The sequence below is a fragment of the Protopterus annectens genome, chromosome 6.part0, assembly GCF_019279795.1.
Source record: "Protopterus annectens isolate FY-2018-M chromosome 6.part0, PAN1.0, whole genome shotgun sequence".
Lineage (NCBI taxonomy): Eukaryota > Metazoa > Chordata > Ceratodontiformes > Protopteridae > Protopterus > Protopterus annectens.
Genome location: NC_056737.1, coordinates 1,975,885,465 through 1,975,908,066, shown reverse-complemented (window position 1 = coordinate 1,975,908,066; position 22,602 = coordinate 1,975,885,465). Strand labels below are relative to the sequence as shown.

Here is a 22,602-nt window from a genome sequence, read left to right as displayed (position 1 = left end):
ATTATTTTACACAGATCTGCATTTGGAGTTGTGCATAAAATCTCTTAAATAATGGCCTGTGATACTGCCATAGTCTCAACAAGACATGTTAATGTCATCCATGATATTAACCTCTGCTGATAATCTAATATGAGTTTATATAACTCATAACCCTGGTTATGCATATTTATAGTTTTATAGTGTGGAAACAAAGATAATATAGTTCTTAAAGCCTCTCATTAAAACATGAATAGTTATTCATAAAAGTCACTGCAAATATTTCTAAACATCTTGTTCTGGATATTTTGCATATTCTATGAGTTTAATAGGTGTTATTGTTTGGCTTGATTTTTTTTTCAATTATACAAATGTTCACATTTTCTTTCTAGTAGAATTCTGTTCTTTAAGTCAGAATCTTTCATTTAGAATTCATTTTCTCACCTTTATATTGAGTAAAACATTTCCACTTATATCAGGATGTAAGTGTGTGTGTGTATATACTGAGTACATTCTCCTGTACTATTTAAGCATACCAGAAAAAAAGGGTATGGAAAAATGAAAAATGCATTACAATGCTCATGTATATGTTACTCTTCTCTTCTGGATCATAGCAAGTAAGGTAATTCTTGGAAAAGCCAAAACTGGTTAAGTACAGTGAGTTAAATAGAATCTGTAGCCCCTTAATCAGTTAGAACAATTTGCAGTGCCTATCAGCCTTGGGAAAATAATGTTATATTACACCAGTTACATAATGTGGGTTTAAGTTGAGCAGTAAGGTAGATGTTGTTTATCACAGAAATACCCCATCAGATATATTGATAGTAATGCATTGATGCATTCCTAATCATGTTTAATAATAGCAAAATTTATCAGAACAAACTTCTTGTATGCATTACTGAAATACATTTGGAGAAAACACAGCGACAAGTAGTTAATATCTATCTTTCTATCACACAGACATTTGTCTTTATCAAATGTTGAGACGTCTCTGGTTTGATTATAATGTCAGACATGATCTGTTCATTATATTACACAACACTGCTTTGATAATTAGCACCTTCTGGAAAACCAGTTTTCTATATGCTAAATCAAATAATAAAAAATAAAATCAGTGACAGCATATCAATTTATAGCTGCAAATGATTGATACAGGCAGAGTATAACGAAATGTAACCCCACAGACAAGCAGTTTAGCCATTTTTCTTCTTGCATTTTTTTATATTTACCACATTAGGCATCCTTTAACAGTATGTGTCAGGTTGAACAATGCCATTTCAATATAAGTTACAAAAATATATTTCATAAAAAAAGCAAAAGAAATTAAATGCAACTGATTAATTTGATCAGTTAGTCTGGTATAGCTAACCTGGTATTAAAAATGTGCAACTTAGTAAAGGAGCCACTTGTCAATGTAAGAAGTGTTTTTATAGTTTGCTGCATTTCAATAAAGAGAAGCGTAATAATGCGTAAATGCTTAAAAGTGTACTTAATACGGTAGCCGCAACTCCACTGTGTTCAGAATTACACCTCTAATAGTCACATTTCTCATTGCATTTACTCTACACATTGCCTTGCATCTGGTTGTTCTTAAAATTAAGAAAATGGTACCACCACAGTTGTACTTTATACTCATTAAGGCTCACTTAGCAGGCTTTATTTAAAAAAAAATCTAATAATAATTTGCACCGTGTCTTCTTATTTGCACAATAATGAGACATTAATGGGAAAATTCAGAAAATGTACTTTCCAGTTAAATTATGCAGTCTTGTGAAGAAGTAGATTAAAAATCTCGTAACATACTATTTTAGAAAGGGAAAACTGATTATTACATATAAATGAGCCCTTTTATTAGCACTTGGACCATTAGCTATTACTCATATGGAATGCAGACAAAGTATATGTGACCTGTTAGAGAAGTGAAAGCGATTATGACACATACAAAAATGTAATCTGATCAACAGACAATAGAAGGCTCTTTTGTAATCCCTGGCATGTCAAAATATAAATAAAATGATCAAGCAATATTATATAATTCAAAGACTTCCCATGTGAACCTTTGGTTTTTCAAGTAATACAGTTCACTGTGGAGATGAAAACATTAAAGGAACATTATGAAAACATCTATTTAAGTGATTTGTGAAAATCCTCCATCTGCTTAATAAACCCTATGGTTTAGTGAGCAGATAACTCTCACTAAATGACTGCACTGTGACCATTTATTTTCCCTAGTATACAGCCATGCCAAGTTATATGTACAAATTTAATAGCCATCAATATAAAACTGGTGGAATTTCAACAACAAAAGCATTTCCTTGAACTGTTTAGGATCATAGGATCATTGGAAATACAAGTCAATTTGATTAGAGGCTAAGTGCATCTTAACAATAAACACCCTCAGGCTGTACCACCTTCTTCAACAAGTGCAAGGCCCGAAGTCCCTGAATATATTAAAGAGTGCACATCCAGCTGTGCAAACTACGTTTGAAGGACAACAGGAATCACTTTGTTTGACCTGTAGGGGGAGCCTATTCCAGAGCAGAGAGAGGTGTTGGATGATGAACCGGGTCTATATTACATAGTCAAAGTATGACAATTTCGAACATAATATGGTCGAAACCATAAGTTTGAAGTTGTCATACTTTGATTAGAAAAAAAATGCACTGTAGCATGACCTCGGAGTTGGTATATTTAAAGAGTGGGGAGTGTGGTGGGTGCATGGGTGGGCTTGCCCCCTGAATATAACCTTTTATTTTCTTTTCCCTTGTTTTTAAATTTTTTTATACATAGTCGAAGTTCTGTAACTTCGGACATATGTGTTTGGACATATGGTAGTGGAAGTTACGGATCTTCAACTATATGATATAGACCCAATGAACCTATCCCTCCGTTAAGTTTTATTTATTTATTTTCTAATGAAAATTGCAATTTCTTATTCTACTGTTGGCTGCACTATTTGACTTATCAAGAATGGAGGTCATGGATTGCAGGATTCCCAACAGCATGATAAATGAGGCACAGATCACCCTCAGTAGCCTTAACAAAAAGTTGTTAAACACATCTAAGCTCTGTTAAAATTGGGTCTAGCAAAGAACAACAACAGAGGATAAAGCAGCTTTAAAAGCTGTAGGATCATCACTGTTCTGAACTTATACACAAAGTGTGGCAGAGCAAACTGTCTAATGGCTTTTAAAGCCATTATTTATACAGAGAGGTATTTACTTTCTGTATGCTGTTAGTCTGACAGCTCTAAGTGCTTTACCAACTTTCACAGGCTTTGCATGCCAGTAAAACATATCACTTTCTTACATTTTTTTCTGTAACTGGTAGCACATGAAGCAGATAAAGCTTCATGCATGACAAATAATTATCACTGCAGTACTGATCATAATCCTTTATTGCGTGCTCTTGACATGCAGGAAAATATTTACCTCTTGAACTTCTCCCGACATGAATTTCCTGGCATTCATGTCTCAAACACAATCTGGTTATGACTGGAGACCCTATCATAATTCCCTATGTTCTGTCTTTTTACATAATATCATTGCAGAAAAACAGCTGTCCAGCTCAAAATGACACTTCTAGCAAGAAGTCTGAATAAATTATTACATTTATAATGTGAATTTTGAATCAAATAAGAGCTTTGATGGATACTCATTGCAGAAACAATATATATAACTCAACAGTATTGAAATGCAACAGTGCATAAATAAAAAGTCCAGCATAAAATTCTATTTTATTAGCTTATTTTCATAAAAAACATTCTCTTATGTCTTAACATTTTTTTGATAGAATTTCACAACCAAAACAAAACTTTGCAAACATAATTTGATAAAAATGTTCATGTTTTTATCATACTGAAAATTATTGTGGAATAGCAAACTATGAGAACTTGTAGGCTTATGGTATAAATCTATGTTGGCTGTCTGCCACAAAAAGAAATCAAGTGGACCATAGCTTTTTTAATTTAATTTTAATTTAAGGTAAAGCTTAAGTGGCAAAAGCATTCCTTCCTTGTAAGACAAATCACCTTTCTTTCAGTGTGGCAACCAAGTAGCACTTCTGAAGTTTTCATCAGTTTTAAAGATATACAGTGTTGCAAAACACAGAGTGATGAATGCTAAAGTACATCAATACCTAGAACCTAACCATTATCAATTTATTTATTTTCTGTCTCTCTTTGGTTCTCTCTTTTATTCATTATTCTGTTTCTGTCATCCTCTCTCTCTCATGCAGATCATTAGAACTACTGGCCATTCAAACATTGAGTTTTCTTTAAATGATAACAATTTTCTATGTTTTCTGAAACATGCATCATTCAGTCTGAAACGTTAGTTGCCATCTCAGTGAAAGGAATGAGACAGTAACATTCAGATAATGGCTTTTGATATTATGTTGAACTTACTTGGCAACAATAAGCAACTCAGCATGGTCTTTAAGTAATACCCTGTGCACATGACATGAAGCAGCATGCAAACAGTGAAAGAGTGGTGTGCAAGCAGAAATGTAAGATTGAAAAGAACAAAAGTTAACAATAACCTGGTTTGTCAGAGCAGTTGACAGTGACTGGAGTGCTTGTGGCAGAGTTGGTGATGGCCTTTATGCTGTCCTTGGTAGATGCAGATTTTTGCTTACTTTTCGAGGATTCCATTGATTTGAGCTTCTTGGCATGCTTACTGCCTTTGTAGTGTGCCTCGGCTTGGCTCTACAAAGGAGAACAAATGAACCATATGAACAGGCTCATTTCTAACACATACAAATTATCATGTTTGAAAACTCAAAAGAAACACTTTCAATAATAGGCACCAGCTTGCTCACTAACACTAATTTTAATTGCCCCATCAACTGAAGATTTCCAAATTTTCTCCACCTGATGCAGATACTTTTCCAAAGTTGGCATAAGAGACATCATATACTGTAATACATCTTTTATCACTCACAATACAAATTTTGCTAGAAAATGGCTATATTCACAGTGATATGTGCTAGGACTGTGCTAGAAAGTTTATCAAATGTGGATTCTTTGATTCTAAAAGTCTTGTATGATGAAATGATATTTACTCAACAAACTGTATCTGTTCTAAGGTGATTCATTCTGAAACGGTCACCATTTTTCTAACAAAATAGTGTCAGTGAAAGTTTTAAAGTGGGTGCTTTGGAGCTACAAAGAAGTAGAATTAATGAAGAGATACTAATGAAGGGCTCCCAAAAACAAAGCATACTCTGAAGGGAGATGTAGACACGCATCAGTGAGGAATAGATACCCACAATATGAGTGCACTGAATAGACACGCCTCAGTGAGGAATAGATACCCACAATATGAGTGCACTGAAACTACATTTTTTGAACCCTATTTATTTTATTTTGGTGGACTTATGCAAAGGAAATGGTTTCTTAAAGGAGAAAATCTGACTAGCATCACAACACAGAATTACAGTACCTGTTTGGGACAATGCCACTGCTATTTCACAGTTCAATAGTTTCCATTTACAATAAATTCACAGTGGCATAACCACCCTTTTCTTCTTTAAACATTTATGAAGGGGAGGTATGATTTTAATTAATATTTTGAGACTTGAACAAGTCAGGAATAGACATCTGTAATGATTGTATCACAGACTAGGAGTGTACATATGGAATCATCATTATCAACATGAGTATTAATTCAAGGGCCACTGACCAGAAGATATGACTTTGCTCTAAGATATTTGGATGGCTGACATAGACCAAGTTTTGACTCCTATATGATTCCTACACAGCACTTTGTGAAAGAGAGTGTAGGCTTTATACTGCAGACCTAGATACTTTGTCATATACTACTTTGATGTCTATCAATCTTTGGCAAAGCTCTCTTTAAGGATGACTCACGGATATATGTAAAGCTAACTATATGTTTGCGCAGAGATGGCTTATTTCCACATGCGTAAGACATCCTCTGGTGCATTACAGGAACTGCATCTTTCCTCTTGCGTTTGGAATTGTTGCAGTTATATCAGTGGTGAACATAAGGTGCCATTTTCAGACTACTGCTGTATCTTTCATTCCTTTTCAGTCTATGTGCAGCCTACACTAACAAAGCTCCTTGTCCACATTACTTATGCTTGAAAACCCTAACCCTACCCCAGCCCCTAACCATAACCCTTTACATTACCTTTCAAAAACCCTTTCATTAACACCACCATTATTCAGACAAACTATGTCTGATGATATTGTTAGGGTTTTGCACGTTTTTATTTAATTTTTAATGTAAATTGATTGCAAAAGGAGACTGTCTTTTTTTTTTTGCTTTTAGTTTAATATCACTTTTTTTGTTATTGTGAGTTAGGGGTTTTAACATACTTGTATTATGTGCTGTTGATATTTCGGGATCAGTCTTTGGAACACTATTATTATATTGCATTGGTATTTTTCTACAAGTTCATTTCATTATCTTCATATACTTCACTGAAAATCTGACATCACCATGTATTTTTATTCATGTTTAGCACATCAGGTTAGAAGATATATATATATATATATATATATATATATATATATATATATATATATATAAATTAATGGAAATATGGAAATGTTATTTAATACTCTAGATTCCTGGCTTTCACAAATAAAATGTTTTGGCTATTTTTCTTTTGTTTTATTAAATGTGGTACGTAATAGAATAACATACATGAATTAGGGAATAACATTGCTGAAGAATTTCATACTAAATTTTAATATTGTAATGCTGATACCAACGTAAGAGATGTTAATCTACAGTATATGCACTCTTTACAAGACTTATTTTTTCTAAATCAGTATGACACAGCACATTCAAGGCCGGTCAAAGGTGCCATTATTGAAGTTGTTATATTAACTTATTCAGTTAATACTACCACCATGTTCAACAAAGGAAACTGATACAGCATGCGTATTATGTTGTGACATGTATTACTTAGAAAAAAGAAATATAAAGAAGACAGGAATACAAGTGCCAGACATAGATGTGCATGAGAACTGCTTACTTTGCACATGTGAAAGAGTATTATAAAGACAAGACCAAGCGTGTTTCTCATTTCATATTGACTATATTTTATGCAGGTAAAAGAAACCATGGAAGAACAAAGCAGAGTTAACATAAAGACAGAATGTCCAGAAACTTGCATTTCCCTTCAGTCTGTATAGTGTTTTGTTAAGAACTGAAAGCGTAGCAATTATTTACATCACAGAAATTCCTAAAAGTAAAATATAGCACATCATATGTAGCAACTGAAAGTACTATGAGGAAATACTTCAGTCTGTATCACAGTTAAATAATTATTCCTGCTCTTGTCTGTACATTACTGAGAAAGGCATGGTGGATATAACAATCTATGGTAGCAATCATGAACATTGTATGGATAGGTTCAGAATTATGCAACTGTAGTAGTGCTCCTTCATGATAGGTTTCACTATAATGAACAGCTCCACAAAAACAAGGACAGGTAGTGGTTTTAGAATGACAGACTTGTTTTTGCATAGACCGCAAATGATGATGTGGTAGTGTCATTTTCAGTCTGGCACCCATTTCTCTCAATATTCCCTGCTTGTTCAATACATAAAGCAGTTTAATAAAATCTGACAGCTACATACTTTTCTGTTAAGATTAATTACTGTTGTCAAATGAAGATCTGTAAGTACACTTAACAAAGGACGCTCCCTGTCTCCAAATGTTAGAAATGTGATAGCAACGTATCATGGTTTTATTTGGGAAAAAAAAACTTTGAAATTAGCATTAACCTTTATGATATTACCTGAATTTATAAATATATAATTAAAAATTTGTTGAAGACAGAGATCAGTGCACCTGTGAATGTTTGAAAAACTACTGGACATTGGGACCACCATACTAACAATTACTGTTGTTTTATTATAATGACACTGGTGTCAATGATCATTATATAAATCAATGACAAAAGTAGCTAAAGACAAAACATATTCAGAAAACATAGTTTGGTGAGACACTTTGCAGCATAAAAAGACACAATGGCTAGATAAAGAAAAACAAACAGCTGTGTAAACTTACCATAACAGTAGATGTTTGGAATGATCACTGCTGTATAGGATACATGAGCTGAACTGACTAAAAACACAGATTTTGGTGCTAAGCCCTTCAGAGATTTCATGGCAAATGAGTGAGGAAGGCTAAGCCCTGAGAGGACATTGCCAGGAAAAGAAAAAAACAACATCTCTACACTTCTGGCATGAAAAACACACCAAAAAATGCAAGGGGGGGGGGTGGAGGGAGGGAGCTGCTACTACAGCACTGACAATTGGAACTTCTAGTATTATGTTAAGTTTAATTACACAATAGGGATAGAGAGACACACACACAAAGTTAGAGATAAACACATTTTGACTATGTGTATTTGCATGTGTGCATATATAAAAGACACACAGATAAAAAGGCAAAGACAGTGAAAGACAGTGTGCCACTACTAACTTCTTTGCGCAAGCATTCTGGACTACACCAACATATTTGGAGTAATATACACCCAAAGTCAGGGAAATATTGCCCTAATTCATTTAATAGTTAATAGAAGAAGACATTTTGCATCACCTTGTATTTTTCTGAACAATAAGAAGAATGAACATTGAATGTATTTTGAGAGACAGAGCAAACATATGAGTAAAATAAGGGACACTCTTCTAAAAAAACAGACACAATAGGGAGTTATGTGGGAGTATGGTGATGTATCACTTTGCACAATATGTATTATTTAATTCATTTAATCACAATGTGTGTGTGTGTGTGTGTGTGTGTGTGTGTGTGTGTGTGTGTGTATGTGAGTTTATGCATGAGGGTAAGAACTGTGTCTCTCTGCCTTTGCATCTCTTATTATGTGCATATATGAGAGTCACTGTGTGTGTGTGTGTGTGTGTGTATATGCAGTGATTTCCCTTTGCGAATGTGAAGAATGATTTCGCAGCTCACTGCTTATCTCAAATCACATACCAAAAATAGTGAGCAGGAAAAAACATAACAAAACACATTCAAAAAATCTTTGCAGGTGGATGAGCCCCCCCATACACCCTAAAGTTATACATCATAACTACACAGTTGTTCCACAGTAAAGACAATGGTAAAAAACAAAAATGATACTGCCATCCCACACAATACTATAAACAACATTAATTTCTTGACCTGCATCTGCTCATCCAGTGGTACAGATCAAATGCATAGCTACACAGTGTGGGTGTGCCTGTGTGCTTTGATATCTGTGTGTAGACATTAAATTCTTATATAATGCATGTAAGCAAAACAAACGAGGATTACAGCCACTAAAGCTTGGTACTGGAACGTATATAGAAACCACAAAGAATAAAGCACCAAACCCACTACAGCAGTGAACATAAACAAAATGCTTTGGTAAAATAATACGATGTAGATATGAGACAAGCGCTTTTGGGCATAACCCTTCTTCAGATCTAAAAACGTTGAAGTTCCATAATTACTTATGAATTCTCTTTCAATCAGTCACATAAAGGATGCAAACACCATTTATTAAAATAATATTGGTCAAACTTAAAAATGTATGTCCAAACAAAGCATCTTCATGTTCGTGTATTATTCTATCCCCATTGGTCAAAGTGAAATATCAGATGGCCAATGAACACCATGCTGGTGGGTTTGGTACTTTGTTTTTCATAGTTTTATATATATATATATATATATATATATATATATATATATATATATATATATATATATATATTCCCTTATCCCCACTGTACCGCGATCTAAGCAACAGTTTGTTTAGTTGTACAATCTACACCACATGTTGATGTACAACTAAACCTACATGCAAACAACTGTTTGCTTACTTACTTTCTGGCGAAAGTGCATTTTCGATAAATGCACTTTCGCAAAAGTGTGTTTGGTGGTTTACATTTCAGTGAAATGTGTGCTCGATGGACAGTCCTAGATCTATATATATATATATATATATATATATATATATATATATATATATATATATATATATATATATTTATTTGACATTTGTTTACTGGGAAGGTCTGACTGGGTCAAGAGGCAAGGGGAGTTATGTACATACAAAATACTACAACTTTTGTCTATAGAATACTACAGCTTTATCTTATATAGTGGGTGGGTAGTTTAGCTTCATATGGAGAAACATACATTCAAGCATTTTAACTTTGCATACCTGGTTACACATTCAAGCACCCATGTACAAACATATAATAAATTATGTTCTTCATTAAACACAGAAAAAGGATATTACGTTCTTACATGGGGTAAAACATGTTATTCTTCAGTACTTGCTTATATTTATTGACAATGATTTGTTGTTCAGTGGCCATTGCATTACAATAGACGAAAGAAAGCATAGTGCATAGATGATGGGAGAGAATAGAAATAAGACTATATGAAAGATTGTCAGTATTGATAAGGGTTTCATTCTAATAGTAAAACAAATACAAACCATTTCAATAACCCATTATCTAAATCTAATTGCAATAATGCATGGGTATTAAAGTGGAAATACTGGACTTTCCAAGGATGAAGAGGCTTGATGCCACCACTGGTGGATCTTTATTTCCCCAAAAACACCCACCCTATGACTGCTTGCTTACATACTGAGACATACAAAGTCTTGAAATACCAGGATTTGCTAGCAGAAATGAGAGCAATGTGGAAGAAAGATACTCAGACAGTTGCAATAGTAATAGGAGCAACAGGACAAACCAAAAATAATTTCTAATCATACCCCATGTGAAGTGCAGGAGGGTGCTGAGAAGAGAACTCTTGGCTAACATCTGAGACTGAAGCAATACTGATTTCACAAACTTTAATTATGCTATGACCTAGGAATGGGGTCCATTCCTGTCAAGGTATATCAAAAACCTAAGCATCTGTATATATTAAACCAATGCATTCCTCCAGAAACACATGACACTGTTTGGACATAAGAAACTGAAAACTCTTAGGAATATTTCATGAGTTTTACTTTGACTCCTGCAAAACATCTGCCTAAAGTACTTCAGAAGTTAAAGTCATTGTAGCATGCTTACTAAAGGAAAGCAAGATCAATTTCTAAATATTCATTTATAGTAGTAAATTTGTCTCTGATTTCAGTAGTTCTATGATATGATTCTCATTTGCCATTTTCAGTTTTAGTACTTATTTATTTATCCTTTGTTGGCCAGGTTAGTCCCAACAGCCTAATGGCCTCTTTAAAGGGGAGACCCAAAGTGGCATTTATACTGAAAAGTGGGAAAATTGGCCAGGATATTGGGGAATATCTTCTACTCTTTTCAAGCACTAGCTGGCACCTCAGAGTTATTGTTAGTGCTTGAAGATTTCCAATATGGAGGAAGGAGCAAACATTGTTGCTGGACCAGTTTTGGACAGAGAATCAGAGAGAGCGAGAGAGAGATGAAATTTTAGTTACAGAGTTGGAGAGTAGAGATCTGGATACAGAGTTGTTGGATAATTTAAGGAAAGAAGGAGAACCAGATGAAGGAGAGGAACTGAGCTTGAGTGCTGTGATGGATAATGAAGCTGGTAACATGGCTAATAAGCAGATTTCAGAGGCAGAAAACACAAAGGTGTGTTTGTTTGATGGTTCATAGGGTCATTGGTGTTTACTAGGCTAACGACCACAAGGGCCTTTTAAGCCTATCCATGCAACCCAAATCTCTGACAGGTTCTGATACCCTTGATAAGTGTAAGCATGAGCCTGGGAGATGAACCACTTACAAGTTAACTGTGTCCATTAGAGACATAGGTGCCAATCCAGGGATGAATTTCTGGCTTCCGATCCAATTGTCCACATTGTACTTGAATTGGTTTAGGGAGGAACTTAGCTTCACATGGAAGGAGAGCCTTTTCCATACACGGTGTAGTTTCTGGGATACATACCTATCTCTTCAGCAGGTCCTATTTATATCACAGGCAAGTTTTAAATAATTAGAATGGGTAAGTCTGGTGCTGTTTCTTTTGTGGATATGCAAGAGGTCCATCAGAGTGGGGTCTGACAATGCCCTGTATGCCAGGCATAGATCTCCCCTCAAAAGCCTGTAGGAGACAGAATACACAGATAGGGTCTTAAGGCAGTCTGCATAGGACATTTTAGCGAGGAACCTCTGTGGATGTTCCAATTGTCTGGAGTACTGGAGTAATCAGTTTTGTTTGTCTGGAACTGAAGTGATCAGTTTTAAGAACATGTCTCTGTAACTGGCACTGACAATGAAAGAAATAAAGCAAGGATAGAAAGATATGCAAGTATTATAAGTTAAGAAGCAATAATCATGTACAAAGCAATACGTTTTTGACAGGAGTAGAAGGGCAGCAGCTTCAGAAAGCCCAGTGGTAAGAATAAGAAGTAAAATTAGCACTACTATTGACAAGAATGACATGAGGTCATTGTTCCCCTGTACTCTTCACTTATCAGACCAATGATCGAGTACAATGCCCCATTCGGGATGTATCTCACCAGACATCTGCAGCAATTGGAGAGACCCCAAAAGTTCCTCACCAAAAGGATAAAGGGACTCCAAAATCTGTCATATGCTGCCAGATTGAATAAACTCCAGCTCTATTCAGTCGCATACCGTCTGCTCAGAGGTGACATGTGCCTGACATACAAGGCCATGTCCAACCCGGAATTAATGGACATGCTCCACCTCAAAAAATCCAAATCCACCAAAACCACTAGAGCAAGCGACTTAAACCTTAGCACGGATATAAATAGGACGTGCTGGAGGGATAGATTTATCACTCAGAGACTCCCTATGCTGTGGAATAAAATCCCGGTCCATGTGAGGCAGAGCACCTCGCTGACTCTGTTCAAGAGAAATCTAGACCTGTGGATGGGAGATCGTAGGTTTACCCCGGGAATCATCTCTGTGTCACTGCTGGACAGAGGCACAACAAACTAATGGGCACAGTATTTTTTCATATAAGGGGTGGCGTAAGCCACAAAAATTTGGGCTAGGCTTATAAATGCCTTAGGGCAGATAGCCTAGTATAAACCTATGAACCTATGAACCTAATATATTGTGATTAGGATTTAACTTTAAGAAACATAAGAGCTTTGATACATTTGGGGTAGCTTTGATACATTTGGGGTAAAAAACATTTGGAAAATAACTTTTGAAGCTTTTTCAAGTGCAGAAAATTTTATGGGTGAAACAGAAAAAAGAATTAACATATTAACTCGGAAAAGACTATTTTTTCATAACATTTGTTTGCAGTTAAAAAGAAAACTGACTGAATTTAAAACTTCAGAAATCGAGGACTTTGAGGGTACAACCTTTTTTATGATAAAATGAGGTAAAGTGCATGACATAAAGAAAACTTATGATGTCAGAAATGTATCGACGGGGGATGGGAAGTGTGGGTTACACTGAATATGCATAATGGGAAATGTTGCATATTTCAAATAATATAATAGTAAATGGAAAAAGAGCAGATGTTAGGTATTGGGGCCATCGAAGGCCTGCCTGTATTTTAAGGATGAAAAAACATTTGGTTCAGGATTGTAGAAAAAGAACACATGGGCAGTTTGGCAAGCAAGGTCATACTGCTAGGAGCTGTAAACCTTTTTGCAGGAAATGTAATGAGTCTCTTCATTTTTAGTTTGAATGTCCAGTAATGGAAAAAGAAGGGGTACATGAAAAAGAAATTGGGGGGCAATATGTGAAAAACAATATTCAGGAAGAAAGTGATAGAGTTCATGTGAGTGAGGAAGAAAGTGATAGAAATTTGATTGAATGTAAGAAAAACAGCAAGGGGAAGGAATAATTGTAAAAAAGATCAGATACAAACAGATTTCTAAGTATGATGGGTTGGCAGGTGGAGATGAATGAGACTGTGACAAAGAAACAGGCGAAGAACAAAAGCAGAAAGAAGTTAAATCTACTGGGAGGGAGGGGAAGAAGGAGAAAGACAAAGTAAGAGCAAGAGGAAAAAAGATGCAGAAAAGGGAAAGTGATGATTTAGGTATTATGGGACTGAATATTAATAGTGTAAGAAATGAAGAAAGGGGCTTAATGATTTTTGAATGGGCAGGAAGAAAAATATGGATGTATTCTGTTTACTGGTTACTTTATGTGTTGCATACGAAAAATGGAAAAAAATAAAGAGAAAAAAGATGATATAGTCAGTAGGATATGAAGCATGTTCAGGGTTAAGGGTGTTAATAAGAGAAGATGAAGTTAAAATATTGGATGCAATGATTGTGATACCAGAAATGGGAAGGGGGGAGGGTATTATGTGACCTGAGGAAAAAATGGAAATTGTATGAGGGTAATAGTAATATATGAGTATAAAGACATGTAAGAATAAAAAAAGTTATAGTAAATATGTCAATAGTAATGGCCAGGAATGTTAACGGAAAGGTAAAAAAAGGGAAAATAATGTGAAATGTACATGTGATTAAATAAGTGATGTCACGTGGAAACTCGAAGCTAGGAAAACGTAGAGAGTACACACCCATAAGTGGAATTTTTAAATCAGAGACCGATTTTGTTTGATATACAGTTGACTTGAAGGTTTTTGCACATGAGGTGGAAGATTTCAGATCACAGAGCTATATGGGCTTTGGTGATAATAAAAAAAATCATGAAAGAAGATAAAGGAATAAAATAGGTAACAGGCAATATAAGTAAAAAGAAATACATGAAAGAGGAAGGTAATAGACTATGGAAGAAATATATACCAAAGAAAGTATTTTATGAGAACTGGACAAAATGTTGGGTAGTATTTAAAAAGAAATACAAAAAGACTTATGTTGTAAATAGAGAGAAGGGTAGAAAAGTAAAATGGTATATGAAAGCATGGTGAATGATTTTGAGAAAAGAATGGAGGAAGGAAGTAATAGAGTAAGACAAATATAAAAAAAATTGTATGAGAAAAATAAAGAAAATATAATGTATAGCATAAGTATTTTTTAAAGGGGAAGAAGGAAGAATTTTCACCTTTTAAGGAAAGGAGGTAAAAAGTAGGGGGGTAATATGGACAGATGAAAATGGGGTAGTGAAATGTACAAAAGAAATTGTGAAAATAGAAAAATTTGTAGAAAAATATATATGAAAGGATTTTGAATGAGGGTAGAAAGTAAAACTATTTTGGAAAGAGCAAAATGTAAATTAGAAAAAAAATGAAATGAAAGAATTGAAAGATGTTATAAAAGAAGAGGAGGAAGAATCAGCACCAGACTTGGATGGGTTATGGATAATATAAGTTGGCAAGTGAAAGGGAAAAACAAATATTTGTGGAAATACTGAATGAATGGTTAGAGGAAGGGGTAGAAGTTGAAAATATACATGCTCATGTCATTACATTTATACGGAAGAAAGCTGACAAAACTATTAAGAATTGGAGGCTAATAACACTGGAAATTGATGTGAATAACAAAAAAAAAAAAAGAATGGGGACTGTTTTGGAAAAGTAATGGTGGAAGTGTATATGGAGTAAATGTAAAACAAATGAAGGAAATGTTAGTAATAATAAAATAAGTACAACATTCTATTTTAAGGAAGAATAAAGATGTAAGGTGGTGGCATGTGATATAGCAAAATTATCTGATTTGTTAGGTTATAAGGCAATGTAGCATATATTAGGAGATTATGGGGTTGGGAGATAATAAAAGTATTAAAGAAGTGTTATGAAATGTGTGACGATGTGAGGTATTTGCCAGCTGTGCCAGGATAAGTAGAGCAGTGGATGTGTAACATATGCCAGCACAGCTAGCTGGAATTTAGTAAAGAATTATATGACATTTGAATATCAAACTGATTTGTACAGATGCTTGTGTTGAAAATGAATTTGTAAAATTGCTTGTGTTAAAAATTTACCAACAATGGGTGCTGACTGCATTGTAACTGAATTAAAAATATATATAAATTGGAAAAAAAAAAAAATAAATATATATATATATATATATATATATATATATAGAGAGAGAGAGAGAGAGAGATGATACTGGAAGAGAAGAGGTTAAGCTCAGCTCCAGCTAACTTTGGAAAATAGTAAGAAATTAAATTACCAGACCTAGGCCATAAAGATGTTATCTCACAGTTTTGAATGAAGCCAGAGATGCAATGTCTGTAAGAAGCATGATTTGTTAGTCACTGTAGGAGGAGGAGTAGAGGTTTGTAATTATTTTATGACTTGCAGAAGCTGCACCAGATCTGAGCAATGCTCTTGTGTGTATTTTATTGATATGTAGGTGCAAAATCCTGGCAGTTTCTAGCAATGGGGGTTGCATGGGAGCCAGAAGATAGATGACCAGATGTATGTGATGTCATTCTATGCAGACATAATGTTTTAATATTATGTGAGACAGACGTCTCAGGGCAGACTATTTCTTAGAATCTGACACAGAAGGATCCCTCCACTACTTTCATCTTACCTTGCTCTATTAAGTAAGTAGGAACAGTAATTCTCTAGATCAGTCAGGAAAATACAGTGAGAATAGTTTTGCTCTATTAAGTAAGTAGGAGCAGTAATTCTTTAGATCAGTCAGGAAAATACAGTGAGAATAGTTATGTATTGTTTTTCTGTAACTGTGTGAATCGTTCCAGCTGTGTCATTTTTAATATTTCCTGTGACTGAAACTCTGGTGTTTACTGTAAATAGATATTTCATATTTTCATATTCTTTCATTCATATTCTTTTATTTATTCTTCTTCTTTTGGATTTTCCCAGTTAGGGGTCGCCACAGCGGATCACCTGTCCGCTCATGATTAAATATATTTAAACATTTCATTGTAGCTAGTCCTTTACAGAATAATTGAAAATAAAGGTGGATTCATGTCGTAGTGAGCTGAAATAGCTGAAGCATGGATTTTAATTGAGGAAAAGGAAAGTCCTTTGTGCAACATCTCAGCTAAATACTGCAGAATGTGAGGCATGTGAGGTTGAGTTGTGTCTTGACCTTTAGCTTGGTTCCAGGCACAAAACCTTTTCCATTTGTCCGAGTAAGCCTTCCTGGTGCTTGGCCTCCTGGCTTCCAGAATAACATCCAGAACTGCTTGTGAAAGAGGAGCTGGTTGGATGTTTAGTAGATCTGCCATGCAGCCAGATTTAAAGTTTTGAGCTGGCTGTGTAGAATCTGTTTGTTTTGTTGCGTGAGCAAATGGGGTATTTGAGGCAATATCCATGGTGGGCTGTGAGCCGTATTCTTCAATAGTGGGTACCAGTGCTGGCATGGCCAGTCTGGGGCTATGAGAATCAGTCGTGGTTTCTCCTTTTTGACCTTCAAAAGAACCTTTGTGAGGAGAGGTAATGGAGGAAAGGCATATGCTGTCCGGTTTTTCCAACTGAAGGAGAGAGTGTCCACTTTCCAAGTTTGATGGTGGAATGTCCTTGTACAAAATTTTGTCAGTTGGTAGTTTTGAGGATTGGCAAACAGGTCTATGTTTGGAAGGCCCCATTTCTGAGTTATCATTGTAAATATTTGGGGGTCTAGTTTCCACTCGTGGGGATCTTTGATGTTTCTGCTTAGGTTGTCTGCCAATGTGTTCTTCTGCCCTGGCAGGAATTGAGCTTGTAACTGGACTTGGTATGCCAGAGCTGTGTTCCATAAGATCATTGCTTGCCTGCAAAGTGGGCAGGAATGTGTGCCCCCTTGTTTGTTTATGTACCACATTACTGTGGTGTTGTCCGTCTTTATTGCAATTTGTCCTGGATGTAGTAGATCCTTGAAGGCTGTCAGAGCTTTCTGTACAGCCAGCATCTCTTTTTGATTTATGTGCAGTTTTCTTTGATCTGCAGTCCATAGGCCTTGAATGCATTGTCCTGCCATGTGTGCCCCCCAGGTGTAGTCTGAAGCATCTGTTGTGATAGTTTGCCTGGTTGGGGGCAAGGTGAAAGGCTGACCCTTGTTGAGGTGACATGCCTGTGACCACCATAGAAACTCCTGTTGAAGGCAGGGAATGAGAGATATCATTGTGTCCAAGCTGTGGCTGTGTTGAGACCATATGCTTTTTAGGTACCACTGTAATTTCCTCATATGCAGTTTTGCAAATGGTATTATTAGTATGCAAGATGCCATGAAGCCCAAAGCCTGCAGAATTTTTCTTGCAGTTAATTGGGTCTTTGTTGCCACCATTGTCTTGAAATATTGAGTCAATTGTAGTTGCTTGTCTGGTGTTAGATAAGCCTTCTGGGCCATTGTATCCAAGCTGGCACCCGGGAATGTAATTTTTTGTGAGGGTACTAGTTTTGACTTCTTTTCGTTTACTGTGCACCCCAGACAATTTAGTAGATGCTTCACAAAGGCCAGATGATGTAAGAGAATGCCTTTGCTTTCTGCTTGGATGAGGCAGTCGTCTAGGTATGGATATATTTGAATTCCTCTTTGTCTGCAGTGTGCAATTACTGGTGCCAGGCATTTTGTGAAAACTCTGGGCGCAGTAGATAAGCCAAAGGGCAGTGCAGAGAATTGATAATGGGTTGAACCTGCAATGAAACAGAGATATCTTCTGCAACTTTGTCTGATAGGTACATGCAGGTATGCCTCCTTGAGGTCCAACGTTACTAGCCATGCTTCCCTGCCCAACATGGGAAGTAGCTGCTGTAGTGTTAGCATCTTGAATTTGGGAACTTGTAAGTAAGTGTTTAGAATTGAAAGGTCCAGAATTGGTCTCCAAGTATTGTCCTTTCTTGGGTACCAGAGTAGGTACCAGTTGAATGGCACTCATGTCTATGAGAGCTGTAATTTGCTTTTGTGCCTCTGCCCATTGATTTTATGGCAGGTTTGGCATTCCTCTTTTCAATGGCAAGGTGTGAAAGTGGAATCTGTATCCTCGTAAAATTATGTCTAGGACCCATTTGTCCTTTGTGACCATGTGCCAGTTGTCTGCAAAAAGTGCAAGTTTTCCCCCCAAGGGGGCTGTCAAGAGAGTACTGCTTGGCCAGATGAGGTGCAAGTCATTGAGTTTGCCTTCTGGTGGGTTGAGACCTGTCTTCTCCTCCCTTCTGTGTTGTAGTGCCCCATTGGCAAGGTTTATACTGGGCTTGTGGTTGTCCTCTGCCCCTTCGGCACCTGTATTTACCCCTCTGTGGTCTGTCAGTAGCTGGAAAGGACTAATTTTTTGTTGGCCAGTTTCTACTGAAGCAAGGGGGTTGTACTTGTAGGAAATCTTTGACTGTCTGCATTGATTTTGCCTTATCTTCCATTTTCTTTAAAACTTCTTCTGCTTTAACTCCAAAAAGAACATCCTGCTGTAAGGGAGCATCTAGTAGTTTTGCTTTAACATGATCGGGCAGAGTTTGTTCCTTTAACCAAGCACGCCTACATATAACCGATCCAGTGACAGCTGCTCTGCAATAGGCCTCCAAAGAATCAAACCCCCATTGTAAGGTATGTTTGCCCACCTGCTCAGTGGCGTGCAACAAATCCTGTACTTCTTTCAATTCAGATTGTTGAGGTAGGGAGGTTATCCTTTGCTTTAACTGAGAGATTAGAAATTGCTGATACTTAAGCATATGAAATTGACAATTTAGTGCTCTCATAGCTAATGTGGCTGAGGTGTAAACCTTTTTCCCCCACCTGTCTAGTGCTCTGGAATCCCTCTCATAAGGTACTGGGTTTTTAGCCATAGAAGCCTTAGCCCCCTTGGGACCCTGGGAGATAGTGTCTGGGTCAGCTACTGGGCTTTTGTAAAGAAATTTGTGGGAATCAGGTACTCTGTAGTATCTGTCAGGCTTAGCCAGAGCAGGAGGAAGAGAGTCTGGGTTGAAACTGGATTCTAAATAGACATAATCCACAATGTCCAACACAGGTGGGATGGCTAGAGGTCTGTGTTGGGGGAGTAAGAGAAACTCTCTGAGTCTTTTCTTGGAATCAGAGTAGTCCTGACCTTCCCAGTGAAAATGTTCCCTCATAGTGTGTAAGGTTTCCCCAAAGGAGTAGTCCTCAGGAGGAGAAGCTGAGGGAATAGAGTCCTCAGCATCAGAATCTTCATAAGGAGAGTAGGAATAATCTTGGTCCTCAGAGGAATCCGAAGAAATGGACAGCTGCTCAGAGGCAGCAGAGTCTTCCTCTTGTCTAGGCCTGTTGTCAGGAGGGGGCTGTGAACCCCTGATAAGAGAAATCAAATCTTCAGCCATTTTGAGCATCTGTTTCTTAGGCATAGGGCCTTGAACAGGAGACTAAAGTGCAGTCTTTTTAGATTTAGAAGGAGTCTTAGACTTAGAAAACGTTTTAATGGTGAGAGTCGTCGGTCTGAAAACGCCTTCAGAAACCGATGGAGTTTCTGTAGCACCGACGTCTTTAGGAGCTAAGTCGTCGGAAGGGCCTGAAGTAAAAGGCTGCATAGGCCTAGTACATTCCGTCAAAATATCCGTAGCGGTCTCGGGTTCCAGATCTGCGGTAGTCAGGGGCTGCGTCGGAGCCTCACTGAGAACCGGAGTACTGGAGACCGGATCAACCGAGGCCTCGGAATGTGGCTTAGGCCTGGGCTGTCGGTCCTTATCCCTGCGGTTTTTTGTGCACGCCGGTAGTTGATAACTCCGGCAGCATGTTATAGTTAAATTTTCTACCAAAATAGTGTTGTGTGAAATCAAATTGCCTTTTAATAGTATGCTTATTAAACCTAGCACAAAACCGACAAGAAGTAACATTGTGATCAGGGCCTTGGCAAGGTATGCAGTAAGAATAAAAATCCTTATGAGGTATTTGCTTCACAAAAGAAATGCAATTGTTATCTTTTTCTGACATCGGTCTGAGGCAAGAAAAGTTTCCCAAATGGGGTACTAAGCTTTATAGAAGACTTCGGTCTGAAATTCGAATTCGACAATCTCAGGAGTCGGCCGACCGGCACTTGCGAACTGCTTCTGCTTCAGGCACCGCGCGGCAAGAAAGACTGAAGAAAATGGCATCGGTTGCAATATATATACCCCTGGCGCACTGATGTCAGGGATGAGGCGACAGCAACCAACGTCGGACCAAGACTTTGGAATTCCAGCTGACTGCGGGACTGCCTGACGACAGGATAACCCAAGTGTGATGACTGCAGCAGGGTAACACGATGAACATCATGCATGTTCACAGCTAGTGGGTTTGGCTTTATTGGCCTGATTATCCATAAATAGACTTAAAATAAAAAAGTCATGGACATTCAGAATTGCCATTTAGCTGAAACACCTGATGTCCTTAAATGGTAATTTGCATATATCCCCTCTGTGTGCTCTTAAGGGAAATTATACTTGAAGCAGAGAGGTCTGCATCTGGAAATACTTTTTGTATCCATTTTTATTGCAAGTGAAAGTCCCTCTCCAGTGTCAGTGGTGAGTATTCAGGCTACTTGATTAATGGCGCAGAGTGAGGATGTCACAAAATATACTGGGCAAAGACTATGGTAAACAACTGATTAGGAAGGAAAGGTTGAAAAAGGTATGAAACAGGAGTGTTCAATGAGTATGTGTTTATTTATGCTAGTAATTAATGCACTGAAGAGCTAACAACTGGCTCATACAGGATGTTCAAAATCCCTCCATGTCAACATCGTCAGTATATTCAATGATTGGCTGAATGAGGGCTGAGTAAAAGGGGTTGATGACATCCCTAGATCTAAACACAACCCCTTTGTTTATAAGCTATACAATAGAAAACTTTATTACAACAATGCACACGTTAGTCAAAAATTAGGTCACTCTTCATATATATTCCGAAATCCTGAACAACTGGGTCAGCTCTTTGGGATGTATTGGTAATGTGGTAGTTGCCTGGGACAGATGACTTCCCAAAGGATACAATAATGTATTTTTTGGCATTTAGTTTCAATCTATGATTTTTGGCATCAGTTATTTATTTGGGACAAATCATTCTGCCAGATGGATAAGTCATAAGTACTGAAATAACGTGTTTCCACTCAAAAAAAAAAAAAAAAAGAAAGAAAAGAAAACCATGACTTCAATGCACAGCAGCATGAATTTAAATATAACATCAATAAACACACCCAGTATCAGCGTCTTAAATAGTTACCATGCAGCAGATTGCTCAGGGGGAAATGCCAAAATACTATGTATACAGGTTGAAAAATCTGTCTCTTTCCTGAAACAGCTCATTTTCATGTTCTGAGCTAGCAGAGTTTCACTTAACAGCAGAGGTCAAGTGACAGTATATAGATAACACCAGTCCTTAAGTCTCAGTAAACCAATTCAACAATAGTTCAGAAATAGTCTCTCTGTCTACTTGCTTGCCTGGCTTTATATCTATTTATTTCACTAACAAAGTAAATAGCATTGAACTGATAAAGAAGAAAAAAATGTGTGTCGATATGTATAATGAAACACCTGCTTGTAACAGTCACACACAGTATATCTGTTTTTGTGCACATGGTGTGATTTTCAGCATCACACTATCATATGTCAAGTCAAATAAAAAAAGAAGAGTACATTATAATAAACACTAGGCAGCCAACATGTTGTGACTTAATCAGTTAGTAAACTAACAGCCTAGGACCTAAATGCTCCATCTCACGTGGTTAATTAAAATCTGACATACTGCATTCAGATATAGATAATTTTCTTCTGCATAACTGGATATTTAGTAGTGCTTAAAATAACGTCAGAGAGTCTGAATTTCTTGCTTTGTTTATTTTCAGTTGTTTACTCAATAATTTAAGTG

The 22,602-nt window shown here is 36.7% G+C and overlaps 1 protein-coding gene across 2 annotated transcripts in view; it reads right to left on the bottom strand.

Annotated features, from left to right (window-relative positions):
- ZNF385B (zinc finger protein 385B) overlaps window positions 1-22,602 on the bottom strand; it is a 1,204,911-nt gene that overhangs the window by 296,606 nt on the left and 885,703 nt on the right. For both annotated transcript variants that reach the window (XM_044075269.1, XM_044075267.1), the window contains one exon: window positions 4,516-4,681. In XM_044075269.1, coding sequence (XP_043931204.1) covers window positions 4,516-4,681 — 166 coding nt within the window. The remainder of the gene's footprint in view (window positions 1-4,515; window positions 4,682-22,602) is intronic.